At 50.3% G+C, this 18,333-nt stretch overlaps 1 protein-coding gene across 1 annotated transcript in view; it reads left to right on the top strand.

The window, feature by feature from the left end:
• DYNC1H1 (dynein cytoplasmic 1 heavy chain 1) overlaps positions 1 to 18,333 on the top strand; it is a 148,583-nt gene that overhangs the window by 75,890 nt on the left and 54,360 nt on the right. Inside the window, exons 41-48 of the mRNA XM_088475206.1 lie at positions 9,103 to 9,268; positions 9,351 to 9,514; positions 9,938 to 10,067; positions 10,244 to 10,377; positions 14,551 to 14,665; positions 14,773 to 14,934; positions 15,028 to 15,242; positions 15,323 to 15,527. Coding sequence (XP_088331332.1) covers positions 9,103 to 9,268; positions 9,351 to 9,514; positions 9,938 to 10,067; positions 10,244 to 10,377; positions 14,551 to 14,665; positions 14,773 to 14,934; positions 15,028 to 15,242; positions 15,323 to 15,527 — 1,291 coding nt within the window. The remainder of the gene's footprint in view (positions 1 to 9,102; positions 9,269 to 9,350; positions 9,515 to 9,937; positions 10,068 to 10,243; positions 10,378 to 14,550; positions 14,666 to 14,772; positions 14,935 to 15,027; positions 15,243 to 15,322; positions 15,528 to 18,333) is intronic.

The raw sequence follows: 18,333 nt of genomic DNA, 5'->3' as shown, positions 1-18,333 counted from the left end.
ATCACAAGTTGCCCGTTTACGGGTCAAGGACAAGAGACGCAGGCGCCTGTCTGGTAGACGCTCTGTCGGTGAAATGGACGTTTCACCTGGCGTATCTGTTTTTTCCGATATCCTTACTTCCTCGGGTTCTGCGGAAATTCAAGCAGGACGGCGGCACGCTCGTGCTGGTGGCTCCGGCATGGCCCAGACGTCCTTGGTACTCCGATCTGAGGTGCCTCTCCATCGACGCTCCGTACCTTCTTCCTCAGCGTCAGGACCTGTTGTCTCAGGGGCCCTGCCTTTACCCGGATCTGGGTCGGCTGTCTTTGACGGCGTGGCTCTTGAGACAGCCGTCTTGAGGTCTAGGGGTTTCTCCAGTTCAGTGATTGGTACCATGCTTAGGGCACGCAAGCCTGCTTCCGCGCGGATTTACCACAGGGTGTGGCGCACTTATTTGCAGTGGTGTGAATCCAGAAACTATGATCCGCAGGTGTTCCGGGTTTCCAGAATCTTGGAATTTCTTCAATCGGGTTTGGACCTCGGCTTACGCCTGGCCTCTCTGAAGGTTCATGTGTCTGCTTTGTCCGTGTGGTTTCAGCGACGGATTGCTACACTGCCAGATGTTTACACCTTTTTCCAAGGTGTTCTCAGGATCCAGCCTCCCTTCGTGCCTCCGGTGGCTCCGTGGGACTTGACGGTGGTACTGAGGGTCTTGCAGGGTCCTCCTTTTGAGTCGGTGGAGCTCAAGTGGCTGACGTTTAAGACCATTTTTCTCCTGGCAATTGCTTCGGCCAGGAGGGTTTCAGAATTGGGGGCGCTTTCCTGTCGCCCTCCTTTTCTGATTTTTCACCAGGACAGGGCAGTGCTCCGCACGCGTCCTGAGTTTTTGCCCAAGGTGGTTTCAAAGTTCCACATTAATCAGGAACTTGTTGTGCCAGCTTTTCAGTCACCTGATCTTTCTGCTGGTGAGGCTTCCTTGGATGTGGTCCGGGCACTTAGAATCTATGTGGACCGGACTGCTTCGGTTAGGAAGTCGGATTCTTTGTTTGTCCTCTTCGGTTTTCACAAGAGGGGTTGGCCTGCCAACAAGCAAACGTTAGCCCGTTGGCTTCGTTCAGTTATTTGTGAGGCTTATGCGCAGGAGGGTTTACCTGTGCCAGCCTCTGTTAAGGCTCATTCCACTCGTTCTGTGGGTCCCTCTTGGGCTGCTAGACGTGGCGCCTCCGCTGTTCAGCTGTGTAAGGCGGCTACTTGGTCTTCAATTCAGACGTTTTTGAGGTTTTATGCGTTTGACACCTTCGCCTCTCAGGATGCATCCTTTGGGCGCCGGGTACTCCTTTCAGCACAGGAGCGTCCCCGCCCTTAGTTGAACTGCTTTGGGACATCCCCAAGGTCAACCCTGTGGACCCCCTATGGACCCTGAAGTAGAAAACAAGAGATATGGTAAGAACTTACCTTTGTTATCTCTGTTTCTACGAAGTCCATAGGGTCCACAGGGCGCCCGCCCTGACGCACCTGGCTTCAAATGGGCTGTGTGGCTGGTCACCGGTTTTCCGTCTCCCATTTCTGTGAGTATGGTTTCTTGTGTGTTCCAGTCTTCCTTCTCTCTGTTTAGTCTCCTCCTCCGGCCTTAGCTGCTTACCAACTGAGGTGCCTGTGGCCGGGGCGGGGTATAGAGGAGGACGGACCCAAGTGCATCCTGGGAGCAGCAAAGCTTTAACTGCGTGGTGCCCGTGGATCCAGATCCAGCTATACCCCAAGGTCAACCCTGTGGACCCTATGGACTTCGTAGAAACAGAGATAACAAAGGTAAGTTCTTACCATATCTCTTGTTTTCTACTTCAGGGTCCATAGGGGGTCCACAGGGTAGACCTTGGGGGTATAGCTGGATCTGGATCCACGGGCACCACGCAGTTAAAGCTTTAGCTGCTCCCAGGATGCTCTTGGGTCCATCCTCCTCTATACCCCGCCCCCGAGCCACAGGCACCTCAGTTTGAGTTGGTGCCCGGCAGGAGCAGCCCCCAAAAGCTTTTTATTTAAAAAAAAAAAAAAAAAATAGAGCCTGTTTATTTTTAACAGGGGCTCTTCAGTGGCAGCGAAGGGCTGTCTGTACAGACGCCCATGCTGCCGCTATTACTCCCCGCTGGCGCCGCGACGCCAGTATTGCACTGGGGATCACGGCGGAAGGCCAGAGTCCGTACTAGCCGGACTCTGGGGACCTCCCTGGACTGCTGCCGGAGTCGCCGGGGAGTAGGTAAGCCGCGAGTCGCCGATTAGCAGCGGCTCGCGGTTCTTACTCTATATGCAGTCCTTTGCCCCCGGTTCTAGGGGACAGACTGGGGGCTGCTAGCGGTGGCGGCGGGCTCCCCCTCCATTGGAGGAATACCCCGTCAGTCCACTAGACCACCAAGGTTATTTAGCGGCATGCGAGATGCCGGCAACCCGGGGGTTAATAGCTAGCCAGGGGAGGAACCCTTCCCTGTTTAGCGGCTCCTCCCCTCAGCTCAGCGCGCCTTTCAGCACGTAGTCTGGCGTCGCTGAGCTGCAGTTACTCGGCCACTCCTCCTCTGAGGTCTCTGGGGGCCATTTTCTTGTGGCAGCGCAGATGCTCTCAGGGAGCACGCGGATCGGTCCCCCTGTGTACCTCTCCCCCGATCAAGGACAGTGTACACAGCACTATAGCCCTCCCAGACACTGAATCTGGGAGGGTGATTGTAGTGGAAAGGTGCAGTGAGTATATCTTCTCTGCATGGTATGTGACTTTTGCTAGTGCCGCCTGTCTGTGCTTATTTCTACTTACTGTCAGCTTATACCTATCCCTTTACTTCTCCTACAAGCCCTACAGGTGTGTGGGGGAGGGGCGGGTCTACAGACCTCACCTATATAAATCACGTATTTGTGAGGTCAGTCACATACTGTTGTGTGCTACACAGTACCATATTGTGGGCTGTTGTTCAGCACACTGGTGAGTGCGCTTGATTCGGCTCTGTTGCCAGATATATTTATTTATATAATATATTTTGTCATGTCAGACGAGGAGATTGAGCACTCCGTGGCTCCGGTGTTGGTCTCCTGCGGACGCTGTTCTGCAGGAGTGGATAGGGAGGATTTGTCACAGGATGGCCTGTGTAGACGGTGCCAGGTGGTTCGTGGCCCATCAAAACCTCCTATGATGCAGGAACCACCATGGGCGATGTTTTCTCGGGTGCTGGTGGCTAATGCGGACCGTCTGTCGGTCCCGACTGCTGTCCCTACTAAGGCGTTGCCCCAGCCGGCCTTCCCCCATTCCCCGGGTGTCCCGCAATTATTACGGAGCCCCCCCGGTTCTCAGTCAGTTGGTCCTTATGCAGGGTTACCTATGTATATACAGGCTTCCCCTGTGACGCAGCAGTCTGTGGTGCCCTTCCAGGCCCCTGTGGCGGCTCCTCCACCCTGGGTGGATGTGCTCACCAACTCCGTACAAAATTTGGCGGCCGCGTCTTCGGCTTTTCAGTCAATGTTGCAGAATGACATGCCTTCTAGGGCGTCAAAACGCACACTAATGGCGCAGGCGGCGCATGTATTGGACTCCGAGGGGTCCTCAGATGATGGGGAGGCTCATGATGACACTGACTCTGACACATCGGTCCAGGAAGTGGGTACCAAGTCGTCCATTAATTTGCGAGCACTGGTTAGGGCAGTGCGAGCCATTCTCCTAAGTCGAAGTATCCTAGTTTCAAAAAAACTAAGGTGGCTTCTGCGCTGTTTCCCCTGTCTGATCAGTTGATGGATCATATGGCGGTGGCTTGGCAGGCGCCCAGTAAGAGATTCCTACCACAGAAGCGGTTGGCTTCTAATTACCCTTTTCCTGAGGCACATTGTAAAAGATGAAAAAATGGGAAACTCCACCAGTGGTAGATTCCCACGTCACCCGTTTAATAAGGAGCGCTACTTTGCCATTACAGTCTATATCCTCGCTGAAGGATCCCACAGACAGAAAAGTTGAGACTTGCTTAGTCCATTTACTCCCTCTCGGGCAGTGGCCCGACCGTCCATGGCCATCTCCTGGGTGGTCATGGCCATTGAGGGTTGGGCCAACGCATTAGAGGATACCTTTCCGGACGACGCTCCGGATGTCCAGAGGGCATTGTTAGGATAGATGAGACGCTGCTTCCTACATTGGAGAAGCCTCTTTGGATGCTAGTCTGCTGACCTCTCGAGTATCGGCTGCAGCAGTGTCTGCCCGCCGATCCTTATGGCTGAGGTCCTGGAGAGCGGACTCCGATTCAAAGAAAGGCCTGGAGGCCTTACCTTTCAATGGAGAATTGCTATTTGGTCCGGACTTGGACAAAATAGTGAATACCCTGGCTAAATCCAAGTCCGCTTTCCTCCCTTCAGCAGCAACGCCTGCCAAGGTCCGGAGCTCGGCCTTTCGTTCCTTTCGGGTTCAGGCTAAGGCAAAAGGTCAGTCCTTCCCGAGGCAGTCGGCTAAGACCGCCTTTAAACCCAAGAAGCAAGCCTGGAGTGCTCTGCGCCCTTCTTCCAAGCAGGAGGATAAACCTGCTGCCTGATGGGACGGGCCTCCCTCTGGGGGACCTCAGAGTGGGAGGCCGACTTCTCCAATTCGCCCAGTGTTGGCACAATACCACCACGGATGCCTGGGTTCGAGAAGTAGTCTCTCAGGGGTACGCCCTGTCTTTTCGGGTCAGGCCGCCCCACCAGTTTTTTTGCACGAGTCCTTCTCTGGACAAGACCATCCTTGCTACAAGCAGGGGTCATTGTTCCCGTTCCGCAGTCTCAACGCGGGACGGGGTACTATTCTACTCTTTCTGGTACAGAAGCCTAATGGTTCTCATCGCCCTATCCTGAATTTGAAGAGTCTGAACAAATACCTCAGAGTTCCCAAGTTCAGGATGAAAACGTTACGTTCCATCATTCTGGCGATGGAACCCGGGGATTATATGGTCTCCCTGGATATCCAGGACGCCTATCTCCATGTGCCCATAGCACTGGCACACCAGCGGTATCTGAGGTTTGCTATCCTGCAACATCACTACCAGTTTCAGGCGTTGCCTTTTGGCCTTTCCACGGCTCCGAGGGTCTTCACCAAGGTGATGGCAATTATGGCCGCCCATCTTCGGGGCCAGGGTATACGACTGCTGCCCTATCTGGACGATCTTCTTCTGCTGGCGAGCTCCCCGGAGGTGGTACTTCGACATCTCCACCTGACCATTGCATGTCTTCAGGCACACGGGTGGTTGATAAATTGGAAGAAGTCATCTCTGATCCCATCACAACGGATGGTTCATTTGGGAGCCCTTCTGGATTCTCATCAGCAAAGTATTTTCCTGACTCCGGAAAAGGTGTCCTCCCTACAACTGCGGATACACAGTTGCCTGAGTAGTGCCAGGGTGTCTGTACACTCGGCCATGAGAGTCCTAGGGTCCATGGTGTCGGCATTCGACATGGTGGAATTTGCCCAGTTCCATTCCAGGCCCCTGCAGGGGCAGATTCTATCGGAATGGAACAGGTTACCTCACCGGATCTGATCCCAGACACTGTTCTTGTCCTCGGAAGTGCGCCAGTCTCTAGCTTGGTGGCTTCAGCCAGCTCATCTCATCGAGGGTCGCCCCTTTTGGATCCCGGACTGGGTTCTGCTCACAACAGATGCCAGTCTCCGGGGTTGGGGGGCAGTGACCAGCTCGTTGTCTCTTCAGGGCCGTTGGTCTGCGGAGGAAGCAGTTCTTCCCATAAACGTGCGGGAACTGCGGGCCGTGTACAGGGCTCTGCTGTCATCAGGCACTGCTCTTCACGGAAGGGCAGTTCAGGTGCAATCCGACAATGCCACCACGGTGGCGTACATCAATCACCAGGGAAGAACTCGCAGTCGAGCTGCGATGTTGGAGGTGTCTCGGATCCTGGCTTGGGCGGAGTGCCACCTTCCAGCAATCTCTGCAGTCTTCATCCCGGGAGTCCTCAATTGGGAGGCAGTCTTCCTCAGCCGTCACGACGTGCATCCTGGGGAATGGTCGCTTCACCCAGAGGTGTTAACTTCTCGTGGACAAATGGGGACTGCCGGAGTTGGACCTGATGGCCTCCCGTAACAATTACAAGTTACCAGTGTACGGCTCAAGGACAAGGGACGCAGGCGCAAGCCTGGTGGATGCGCTGTCTGTGAAATGGACATTTCACCTAGCGTACCTGTTCCCTCCGATCTCCCTGCTACCTCGGGTACTAAGAAAGATCAAACAGGACGGGGGCACGTTTCTGTTGGTGGCTCCAGCGTGGCCCAAACGTCCTTTGTACTCCTATCTCAGGAGCTTGTCCGTAGATGCCCAATTCCTTCTGCCTCAGCGTCGGGACCTGCTGTCTCAGGGGCCTTGCCTTTACCCAGATCTGGGTCGGCTGTCTTTGATGGCGTGGCTCTTGAGACAGCCATCTTAAAGTCCCGGGGCTTTTCAAGCTCTGTCATCAGTACCATGCTGAGGGCGCGTAAACCGGCCTCTGCACGGATTTACCACAGAGTGTGGCACACTTACTTTCAGTGGTGTGAGTCCAGAAACTTTGATCCTCAGGTGTTCAGGGTTTCTAGGATTTTGGCATTTCTGCAGTCAGGTCTTGGTTCATGTATCGGCTCTGTCTGTGTGGTTCCAACGTAGAATCCCTACACTGCCTGACGTTCACACCTTTTTCCAGGGTGTTCTTAGAATCCAGCCTCCCTTTGTGCCTCCAGTGGCTCCGTGGGACTTGGCGGTGGTTCTTCGGGTCCTGCAGGGACCTCCTTTTGAACCTCTTGAGTCGGTTGATCTCAAGTGGTTAACACTTAAGTCTGTGTTTCTCCTGGCAATTGCTTCGGCCAGGAGGGTATCCGAGTTGGGGGCACTTTCCTGTAGCCCCCCCTTCTTAATTTTTCACCAGGACAGAGCAGTGCTTCGCACTCGTCCTGTGTTTTTGCCTAAAGTTGTCTCTAAGTTCCACATCAATCAGGAACTGGTGGTGCCAGCTTTTCAGTCCCCTGATCTTACAGCTGGCGAGGCTTCGTTGGACGTTGTCCGTGCTCTCAGAATTTATGTTGATCGGACTGCTTCTGTTAGGTCCGATTCTTTGTCCTCTTTGGTTTTCACAGGAGGGGTTGGCCTGCCAACAAACAAACCTTTAACCCGTTGGCTTTGTTATGTTATTAGGGAGGCTTATGTACAGGAAGGTTTACCTGTTCCAGCCTCTGTTCAGGCTCATTCCACTCGGTCTGTGGGTCCTTCTTGGGCTGCTAGACGTGGTGCCTCCGCTGTTCAGCTGTGCAAGGCAGCCACTTGGTCTTCAATTCAGACATTTTGAGGTTCTATTCGTTTGACACCTTCGCCTCTCAGGATGCATCCTTTGGGCGCAGGATTCTCCTTTCAGCACAGGAGCGTCCCCGCCCTTAGTTGAACTGCTTTGGAACATCCCCAAGGTCAACCCTGTGGACCCCCTATGGACCCTGAAGTAGAAAACAAGAGATATTGTAAGAACTTACCTTTGTTATCTCTGTTTCTACGAAGTCCATAGGGTCCACAGGGCGCCCGCCCTGACGCACCTGGCTTAAAATGGGTTGTGTGACTGGTCACCGGTTTTCCGTCTCCCATTTCTGTGAGTATGGTTTCTTGTGTGTTCCAGTCTTCCTTCTCTCTGTTTAGTCTCCTCCTTCGGCCTTGGCTGCTTACCAACTGAGGTGCCTGTGGCTCGGGGGCGGGGTATAGAGGAGGATGGACCCAAGAGCGTCCTGGGAGCAGCTAAAGCTTTAACTGCATAGTGCCGGTGGATCCAGATCCAGCTATACCCCAAGGTCAACCCTGTGGACCCTATGGACTTCATAGAAACTGAGATAACAAAGGGAAGTTCTTACCATATCTCTTGTTTTTTAGCAGTTTCTGAAATTATCTGCGCCCCGCTATTGCCTGTCAGTGCAAGGAGAGGAATACTCACTATACAGATGGGCGGCACTTACCGGCGACTTTAAGTAGTAGTAAATAAATAATGGTCATTGATTCGTTATTAGTCATCAACGTTTCAGAACTTGCAATACGTAGCCAAACCTTTATTGTTTCTATGGTGATAAGTGAGCACTAGTATTCTGATGTCAGAGTGGACGCCTTCATTATTTAAAGTCGCCGGTGAGTGGTGCTCTTATCTGTATTATATATTATATATATCCTATTTCTTTTATCTAGAGTGTTTTGCTATTGTTTACAGACCTAACATGTTGTGAGTGTACTTATCCTCTGTCTGTAGCAAATGCGCTGTGTGTGTTATAATGTTATAACTGAAGATTACAAATACTTTGACATCTTATACAAAAGAGAATAGGTGGAAACTTCACATTGTCTATCAAATACCTAAAATTTAGTATGGTCTTATGTACATTCAGGTAAATTCCCTGCCCCTGGCATCTGATGCACACCTAGGCATTCCCTCCCTCTGCTCTCCTCCCAGCTGGGTACAGTCTTCCTGCAGTCCGAGCTCAGGGCAGCTTAGTCTAGGCACTGCCCTCTCCCAGTCATCAGTTATGGGCGATACCCCCTGCCGCTGGCTGTGAAGTCCTGTCTAACTAGGGAGATACTGCAGCGTTATAGTTGTTAATTGTTATTGTGAGACCTAATTATATACAGATGTGTCCTCACATATTTAGCCTCAATACGCCATGCGTCACAAGTGAGCCGCCAGGTCCGGCGCAACTACTAGCGTCGGGCATCTATTTTATCAAAAATGCGTCTTGGTCACAACGCGATGCTACTAGGACGCACCAGTATTCTGTGTATGCAGCACGCTGTAACGTGGCATGTAAGAGTCGTGGCTGCTGCATCGTGACAGATTCAGAGACGCAGCCGCACAGACATACAAGCATCTCATATCAGTGCCGTCATCCATGCCAAATACCAATGTGCTTTGTATGCAGCGTCCTGGTTCGTCCTAGTCACATTACATTTTCTGCACAAGACGACGCCCGCAGAGAACAGGACCTTGTGCGCCAAGAGGGGCGGCTTATCAGTGCGGCTGCAGCATGGACGTGTGAGGACACCTCTGTACAGTACAATATTAATGTACAGAAACGTAGCGGTGGCCTCACATGATGGAGGTAATAGTAGCGGCCATTCCTCTTCTTTCCAGGTTCTTGCGACATGTACCTGTGGTGTATGTGGACTATCCGGGACCTGCGTCATTGACCCAGATCTATGGGACATTCAACCGTGCAATGCTAAGACTGATCCCCTCGCTGCGCACTTACGCTGAGCCGCTGACGGCCGCCATGGTGGAGTTTTACACGATGTCACAGGTAGCTATAACCATGCTTCATTCATGGAGGTGGCGTTTACACCTTTATACTGTTCCTTGTAATGGTGCTTGTGCTTTTATAGGAGAGATTCACCCAGGACACCCAGCCGCATTACATCTACTCGCCCCGTGAGATGACCCGATGGGTGAGGGGAATTTTTGAAGCCTTGAGGCCACTTGAGACCCTGGCTGTGGAAGGGCTGATCAGGATTTGGGCACATGAAGCTCTGCGTCTCTTCCAGGACAGGTAACTTCTTTGTCTTTGTGGATTTCTGCCATTTGGGCCTGATTCAGAGACGGTCGCTTTTCCGCGGCAGCTGCGTCCTCACCACCTCTTACCCACTTGCCAGGCCAGTAAATCTGCATTGCAAGATGTGGACACTGGTCCCTGAACTCCCAGAAGACTAAGCAGAGACACCCCTGTTTTCTGAACACGCAGCCAGTGCCGCCCCCGTCCCCAAAAGGCCGCAGCTTGTTCACCATGCTGCAGCTTTGGGGGGGACTAACACAATGCGTGATCGGCACATGCACCGTACAGATCCTGCGCAAGCACCGATCATTAAACATCGGCATTGTGTGTAGACCAACGCATTTACGTATGACGCTGAATCAGGCCCTAAGACCCTAATGGTTACAGTATGGTGACTTCTGGTGCTGGCTTTGATGCTAGGCTCGTGGAGGATGAAGAGAGGCGTTGGACTGATGAGAACATAGACATGGTGGCACTGAAGCACTTCCCTAATATAGAGAAAGATAAAGCACTGAACAGGCCCATCCTGTACAGCAACTGGTTGTCCAAGGTACGTGCTATGGGTGAGGGGCTCTTGGTGTGTTGGGGGGACCTCATAGGGTTTGAATCTACACCATTAGTTGGACTGAAGTGAATGTAGTATATGAGTAATCAGACGCTGTGTAGTGTATGGAGCCCCATGCGTGGTGTTTATGTCCCATTACGTCTCCTCTTCTGACCTTGCAGGATTACATCCCAGTTGACCAAGAAGAGCTTAGGGACTATGTCAAAGCTCGCCTGAAAGTTTTCTATGAGGAAGAATTGGATGTGCCACTCGTACTGTTCAATGAAGTGTTGGACCACGTCCTAAGAATTGACAGGTGACCATTATCCTGCATTGTGTAATTATCCCTTGATGAATCACATTTTCTTATCCCCTCTCTTGAGCCTTTGGTATAATCCTGCGTTGTATATTGAACAAAAGCCGCAGTAATCAAATACATGTTCTTCAGGGTCCACTGGAACTACCTTGGGGGTATGTAGTTGGAGTGATCCATTGCACCAAACAGCTTACAGCTTTGAAGCTCCCAGCATGCACTGGTCGTCCTCCCTATATACCCTGCCCCCAGGCACAGGCATTCAGTTTTTTGTTTGGTGCTCGGCAAGTCCAGACGCATCGGTTATAACAGCAGGACAGCTAAGGCAGTCCCAGGCTTTTTTCTTTCTTTGATTTACCTTAATTTTTGTAAACTACTGAGTTTATCGGTATTAGGCGCTGATTATGACGCATGTACTGTGACTCCTTCTACCGATGCCGAAACTCCAGTACCGCTATATGCCCTGGGGATTTCGGCAGGCCTCAGCGAGGCTAAGCTAGCGGCATCGCTGGGGTCTGAAGTGCGATCAGATTCACGGAGATGGCAGGTAAGGAGATACCTCGTGAGGGGAATCGTGCACGGTAGTCCGGGCCTCTGGTGTAGGAGACTCATCGGAGGCAGCTGCAGGTGAAGGTCTCGTTTAACGTGGCCTCACTTATCGTCTGTCGCCGGGGACTGGTAGTAGACACACTAGCAGCGTACTAGTAAGTGTCTACTACTGTGAGGCCAGCGTACCCGTGCTGTCAAAATCACAGTTTAGGGGAGATAGGCGCTCTTCCACCACCACCCACCCCCCAACCCAGACGCAACTTCCTGTGTGGATTCCCGCGTCCAGTTTATTTCTGACCACATCGTGTATGAGACCCTCAGTCCGCCTTGGGTGCTCTGCTGAACGCTGTTTGGTCTCAGAGGTTACGTCTGGCTCCCTGTATAACTCTCCCCTGGGTAGAATATAGTGCTCTATATTCTACCATGGGTTCCGGACTATAGACAGACAGTAATTAGACAATGTCTAGATAGACGCCAGATGTTAAACAGTTAATAGTTAGACAAGGATAAAAGTTAGACACAGACAATAGTCAGATACACTAAAGTTAGACATGTACAAAAGATCGACAGGTACAAAAGTTCGACATGAAAAAGATCTACACTTTTTTTGTGTTAGGCACTTACTGTAGGGTTAGGCACTTACTGTAGGGTTAGGCACTTACTGGAGGGTTAGGCACTTACTGGAGGGGTAGGCACTTACTGGAGGGGTAGGCACTTACTGGAGGGGTAGGCACTTACTGGAGGGGTAGGCACTTACTGGAGGGGTAGGCACAGGCACTTACTGGAGGGTTAGGCACTTACTGAAGGGTTAGGCACAGGCACTTACTGGAGGGTTAGGCACTTACTGAAGGGTTAAGGTTGGGCACCAAGGGGAGAGTTAGGGTGAAGATTATGGCTAAAAAACAAAATAAAAAATTGTCTACCATTTTTGTGTCGAACTTTTGACCCTGTCAAACTTTTTACATGTCTAACTTTAGTGTGTCTAATTTTTTTAACTGTCTAACTATTGACTGTGTAACATCTGGTGTCTATCTAGACATTGTCTAACTAATTACTGTCTATCTCTTATATCACCCCCCCCTAGCATTATCCCTGTGGGGCTGGTCAGTTGATTCAGAGTCCATTTGCATATGAAGTTTATATATGCCCTGTATGTGACTGATGCTAGCTGCTGTGTATATACTGCCGTTTGTATCTAAACTGTCAGGTATATCTATCACTGGTTCTCCTCATTCCTCTATACAGGTGTGTGGGGTTTTTCATGGTCTTTTCACATTTGCTTGGGAAGACTGTCACATTGCATTTATACCTTATACCTGTTATACATTGCTATGTCTAAGGGTAAAGGAGAGAAGGATGAGCCTCCAGCGCTGATATCATGTAAATCCTGTTTGGCAGGCCTGTCAGAGCAGGATTTGGTGTAAGAGTTCGTTACCTCTCCAGTCTGTACACACCAGCACCAGGGGGGCCTCTTAGTCTCAGGTTTTGTCACAGTTCGTGGCCGTGCAGCGGTGTCACGGGATCTGGCCACGGTGCTGCCTCCTGCTATGGAGACAGCCCACAGCATTTACATCCTTCTATGTACAGTATATGTCTCCCATGTATCCGGTTTGGTTTGATGCTTATGCTCCCTCTAGTCAGCATATGCTGCCGTCTATAGCCCTCTGCAGGTAATGTAAGTGAATAGACCAGGGGCGGCAAAGCTAGCGCATATGAGATACCATCAGGCGCAGCCTGAGGATTCTACTGTATAACTATCGCTGCTATTGCTCCATGCTTGCCCTCCACTACCAGGTGTGTAGGGGTTAAATGGTAATTCGCATTTACTTGTGAAGACTGAGCTGACATCCCCCCCCCCCCCCCCTCTCCTAATTAGGTGGAGAAGCTCAGCTGCAGTGGAATATTTACTGAGGGGAGATTTAGGAGCGTATTGAATTAGCGGCGAAAAGTTGGAATCCGCAACGGAAACTTTTTGCCGTATTCAGTTGCAAAGACTTTTTGCGTACGCGTACAGTCAATGGAATAAGCAAAAAAGATTTGCCTATGAGTACCCAGCGGAAAAAAGTGCAGAATTGCGGTTTTGGGGTGCACAGCTGCGGAAACCACTCTGCACATTACATTTCAGGCCCCTAATAAATTTAGGTACTTTTATCCTTTGGGCAACAACCCTAAGCCTTGGGAGGTCCTTCCTCGGGGGGATGCACCTATTGGGTAGGTTGGCTAAGACCACAGTTATCCCTACAGTGCGCTCTGTTATTTTAAAGGATCACACAGGTAGGAAAACCAAGGCTGTGTTCACCCTTTCGGGTGCCTCCCTTTGGCCCGTGCTGGCTAGTGCTTGGGTCATCAGGGCTATAGACACTTGGGTGCCTCCCTTTGGCCCATGCTGGCTAGTGCTTGGGTCATCAGGGCTATAGACACTTGGGTGCCTCCCTTCAGCCCTTCCTGGCTAGTGCTTGGGTCATCAGGGCTATAGACACTTGGGTGCCTCCCTTTGGCCCATGCTGGCTAGTGCTTGGGTCATCAGGGCTATAGACACTTGGGTGCCTCCCTTCGGCCGTCCTGGCTAGTGCTTGGGTCATCAGGGCTATAGACACTTGGGTGGCTCAGATGGTCTCCGGAATGCAGTCGGGGGTGTCTCTTTCTGAAGCCTTTACTTTGGCAGAGCAGACCGTGTAGCTTTAGCGTATGTGGGTGACGCGTTGTTGGATGCGGTCTCTATGTAGTCATGAATTTCCACGCTGGTGGTTTCTGCTAGGTGATCTATTTGACTTCAGTCTTAAAATGTCTTACTCAGTGTCCAAATGTACTTTGGAAGCTGTTCCCTTTTTAGGTGGAGTTCCTTTTTGGGTCAGAACTTACTAAAATTATTCCTCAGGCCACTGGGTCTAAGAACCCTTACATTCCAATCTGTAACCCCAAGAGAAAATATCCCAGGTTTAGCTCCATTTGGCCCTCCGTGGAACGTGTACGTGGTGTTGGAGGAGGCTCTCCAGGTCCTGTTGTGTTCAAAGTTTTTATATTCTCCCTCCTTGGGGATTTGCTAAACTAATAAACTGAGGATATGGTGGAGGTGGGAGAGGTTAGAGGGAGCGGAGTTTTCTTATACAGGTTGAGTCTCCCATATGCAAATATTCTGAAATACGGAGTATTTTTTAGCATGACTGAGGTTAATGAAACCTTTGATTTTTCATGGTTCAATGTACACAAACTCTGTCTAAGGCACAAATTCTTAAAAATATGGTATAAAATGACCTGCAGGCTGTGTGTATAAGGTGTGTGTGTATATATAATACATAAATGCATTGTGTGTGTATATTGGGGTTCCATTCCCAAGATATTTCATTATGATATGCAAATATTCCAAAATACAGAATATACAGTTATCCAAAATATCCCTGGTCCCAAGCATTTTGGATATCAGAGACTCATCCTGTAACTAGTTGGTGACACACTCCTAGTGCCACGCGCTCTAACCCATGTGTAAGTACTGCAGTGTCCCCCAGATGGATGCAAGAGGAAGGGATTTTACAGGGAGTAAAAAAAAATAATTTTTTATTTTCTTTTTTGGGTGTACAGTTTTTTTTTTTTTTTTTATACTTCTTTATTTTTTCTTTTCCTTGACAGAATTTTCCGGCAACCTCAAGGTCATTTACTCCTTATTGGTGTGAGCGGTGCTGGAAAGACGACGCTGTCCCGCTTTGTCGCGTGGATGAACGGTCTTAGTGTTTACCAGATTAAGGTGAAGTTTATCACATAATGGAAAACATTTACACAGAGCAATGAAGAAAAAAGGGTGTTCTGTTTCACATAACAACCAGTCGGCCTAAGTAACGTTTATTGCTACAGGTGCACAGGAAGTACAATGGGGAAGATTTTGATGAAGATCTTAGAACTGTCCTGAGACGCTCTGGCTGCAAAAATGAGAAGATTGCGTTCATCATGGATGAGTCCAATGTTTTGGATTCTGGTTTCCTCGAGAGAATGAACACTTTGCTGGCCAACGGCGAGGTAACGCCCAGCATTTGCACTTACTGCTCTTGGAAGTCATTATGTTTGACTAGATTTTGTCCTAATTGTTCTTAATCCTCTTTGCAATCATAGGTTCCTGGTTTGTTTGAGGGTGATGAGTATTCCACATTAATGACACAGTGCAAGGAAGGAGCTCAGAAAGAAGGTTTGATGCTGGACTCGCACGAAGAACTGTACAAGTGGTTCACCAGCCAGGTCATACGCAATCTCCATGTTGTTTTCACCATGAACCCGTCCTCCGAAGGTCTGAAGGACAGAGCTGCAACATCTCCAGCTCTCTTCAACAGGTCTGTTATGGAGACTAATTGCATGATCCAGAACATGTTTAGGTTCAGCTGTGCAGACGTTAATATATTTTCTCTGTTAGGTGTGTCCTGAATTGGTTTGGCGATTGGTCAACAGAAGCACTCTACCAAGTTGGAAAGGAATTTACATGTAAAATGGACCTGGAGAAACCAAATTATATTGTTCCCGATTATATGCCGGTGGTTTATGATAAACTTCCACAGCCACCATCCCACAGAGAGGCAATAGTCAATGGCTGTGTATTTGTGCACCAAACTCTTCACCAGGTACGGTTTAACTGCTATAACAACCAACTTGTTTGGTATTTCCATAGTAGTAAAGAGAGAATTATTTAGATTGGAGAATCCAGCAATATAAATCCTTCTTGCTTTTGGGAAACCTAAGGCAGTCCCAGGCTTTTTTCTTTCTTTGGGAAATTTTTTTCCTTATTTTTGTCCACTTTGGGCACGTGTCAACTTTGGGTTCTATAGGTTTGTTTTTGCAGGAATAGGCAATCATTGGAGCAATTTGTAATTGTTTTTTTATTTTTTCACTATTGACAATGAGAACGCCACTGGGGGGAGGGGGGGTGGGGATCCTGCACTTCACTTCACTTCACTTTCCTTTTACCCAGTGACTCAGCACTGTTTCCTTCTCAAGAATCTTTGCCTCATCAGGCCCTAGACCCCTCAGGTAAGTATCCAGTAGCCTCCCTACTGGCAAAGTGGTGCCTTCTCACCGGAGAGACCATCATCCCAGCAGATCTCAGAAACATCAGCAATCCCCTATTGTGCACTCTATGGGACACCAATTCTGAGCCATCAGTAAGGAAGTTGAGATTCCTGGGACCTTTAGACCGAGGGCCCCGTAGTTTGACTCCTCCAGTAGACTGGATTTTCCTGAGTTCTGTTGAAGCACTAAAAACTCTTCGACAGAGATTGGGGGTGTTTCCTTGTTCTGAAGAAAGAAGGAGCACTCTGTTTTTAGCCTGTCCTTTTTTATAGTTGACAAAACTGGGTACAAACAGGTTTTGGTGCTTCAGGTTCCAAGAAGATTTAAATTTAACTATCCCTTCTCTGTAGACTACTTGGGATAATAACAAGAGATATGGTAAGAACTTTCCTTTGTTATCTCTGTTTCTACGAAGTCCATAGGGTCCACAGGGTTGACCTTGGGGTATAGCTGGATCTGGATCCATGGGCACCACGTAGTTAAAGCTTTAGCTGCTCCCAGGATGCTCTTGGGTCCGTCCTCTATACCCCGCCCCTGAGCCACAGCACCTCAGTTGGTAAGCAGCCAAGGCCGGAGGAGGAGACTAAACAGAGAGAAGGAAGACTGGAACACACAAGAAACCATACTCACAGAAATGGGAGACGGAAAACCGGTGACCAGCCACACAGCCCATTTGAAGCCAGGTGCGTCAGGGCGGGCGCCCTGTGGACCCTATGGACTTCGTAGAAACAGAGATAACAAAGGTAAGTTCTTACCATATCTCTTGTTTTCTACTTCAGGGTCCATAGGGGGTCCACAGGGTTGACCTTGGGGATGTCCAAAAGCAGTTCAACTAAGGGCGGGGACGCTCCTGTGCTGAAAGGAGCACCCGGCGCCCAAAGGATGCATCCTGAGAGGCGAAGGTGTCAAACGCATAGAACCTCAAAAACGTTTGAATTGAAGACCAAGTGGCTGCCTTACACAACTGAACACCAGAGGCGCCACGTCCAGCAGCCCAAGAGGGACCCACAGAACGAGTGGAATGAGCCTTAACAGAGGCTGGCACAGGTAAACCCTCCTGTGCATAAGCCTCACAAATAACGGAACGAAGCCAACGGGCTAACGTTTGTTTGTTGGCAGGCCAACCCCTCTTGTGAAAACCAAAGAGGATAAACAAGGAATCAGACTTCCTAACCGAAGCCGTCGGGTCCACATAGATTCTAAGCGCCCGGACTACATCTAAGGAAGTCTCACCAGCTGAAAGATCAGGGGACTGAAAAGCTGGCACAACAAGTTCCTGATTAATGTGGAACTTCGAGACCACTTTGGGCAAAAACTCAGGACGTGTGCGGAGCACCGCTCTGTCCTGGTGAAAAATCAGGAAAGGAGGGCGACATGAAAGCGCCCCCAATTCAGACACCCTCCTGGCCGAAGCAATTGCCAGGAGAAAAACAGTCTTAAATGTCAGCCACTTGAGCTCCACCGACTCAAGAGGCTCAAACGGAGGACCCTGCAGGACCCGTAGATCCACCGCCAAGTCCCAAGGAGGCACAAAGGGAGGCTGGATCCTGAGAACACCTTGGAAAAAGGTGTGAACATCCGGCTGTATTGCAATCCGCCGTTGAAACCAAACGGACAAGGCGGACACATGAACCTTCAGAGATGCAAGGCGTAAGCCGAGGTCCAATCCTGATTGAAGAAATTCCAAGATCCTAGAAACTCTGAACACTTGAGGATCATAATGTCTGGACTCACACCACTGAAAGTAAGTGTGCCACACCCTGTGATAAATCCGTGCTGAAGCAGGCTTGCGTGCCCTGAGCATGGTACCAATAACCGAACTGGAAAAGCCCCGTGACCTCAAGACGGCTGTCTCAAGAGCCACGCCGTCAAAGACAACCGACCCAGATCCGGGTAAAGACAACAGGTCCCGACGCTGAGGAAGAAGGTACGGAGCGTCGATGGAGAGGCTCCTGAGATCGGAGTACCAAGGACGTCTGGGCCACGCCGGAGCCACCAGCATGAGCGTGCCGCCGTCCTGCTTGAATTTCCGCAGAACCCGAGGAAGTAGGGATATCGGAGGAAACACATACGCCAGGTGAAAAGACCATTTCACCGACAGCGCGTCCACCAGACTTGTGCCTGCGTCTCTTGTCCTTGACCCGTAAACGGGCAACTTGTGATTGTGACGGGAGGCCATCAAGTCCAGCTTCGGCAGTCCCCACCTGTCCACGAGTAGCTGAAACACCTCTGGGTGAAGCGACCATTCCCCGGGATGCACGTCGTGACGGCTGAGGAAGTCCGCTTCCCAATTGAGGACTCCGGGGATGAAGACCGCCGAGATCACTGGAATGTGACACTCCGCCCAAGTCAGGATGCGAG

The sequence above is a fragment of the Taudactylus pleione genome, unplaced genomic scaffold, assembly GCF_031769625.1.
Source record: "Taudactylus pleione unplaced genomic scaffold, aTauple2 ptg000166l, whole genome shotgun sequence".
NCBI classification, from domain to species: Eukaryota; Metazoa; Chordata; class Amphibia; order Anura; family Myobatrachidae; genus Taudactylus; species Taudactylus pleione.
The sequence above is the reverse complement of the archived record's forward strand: the minus strand, read 5'-3'. Positions and strand labels throughout refer to the sequence as shown.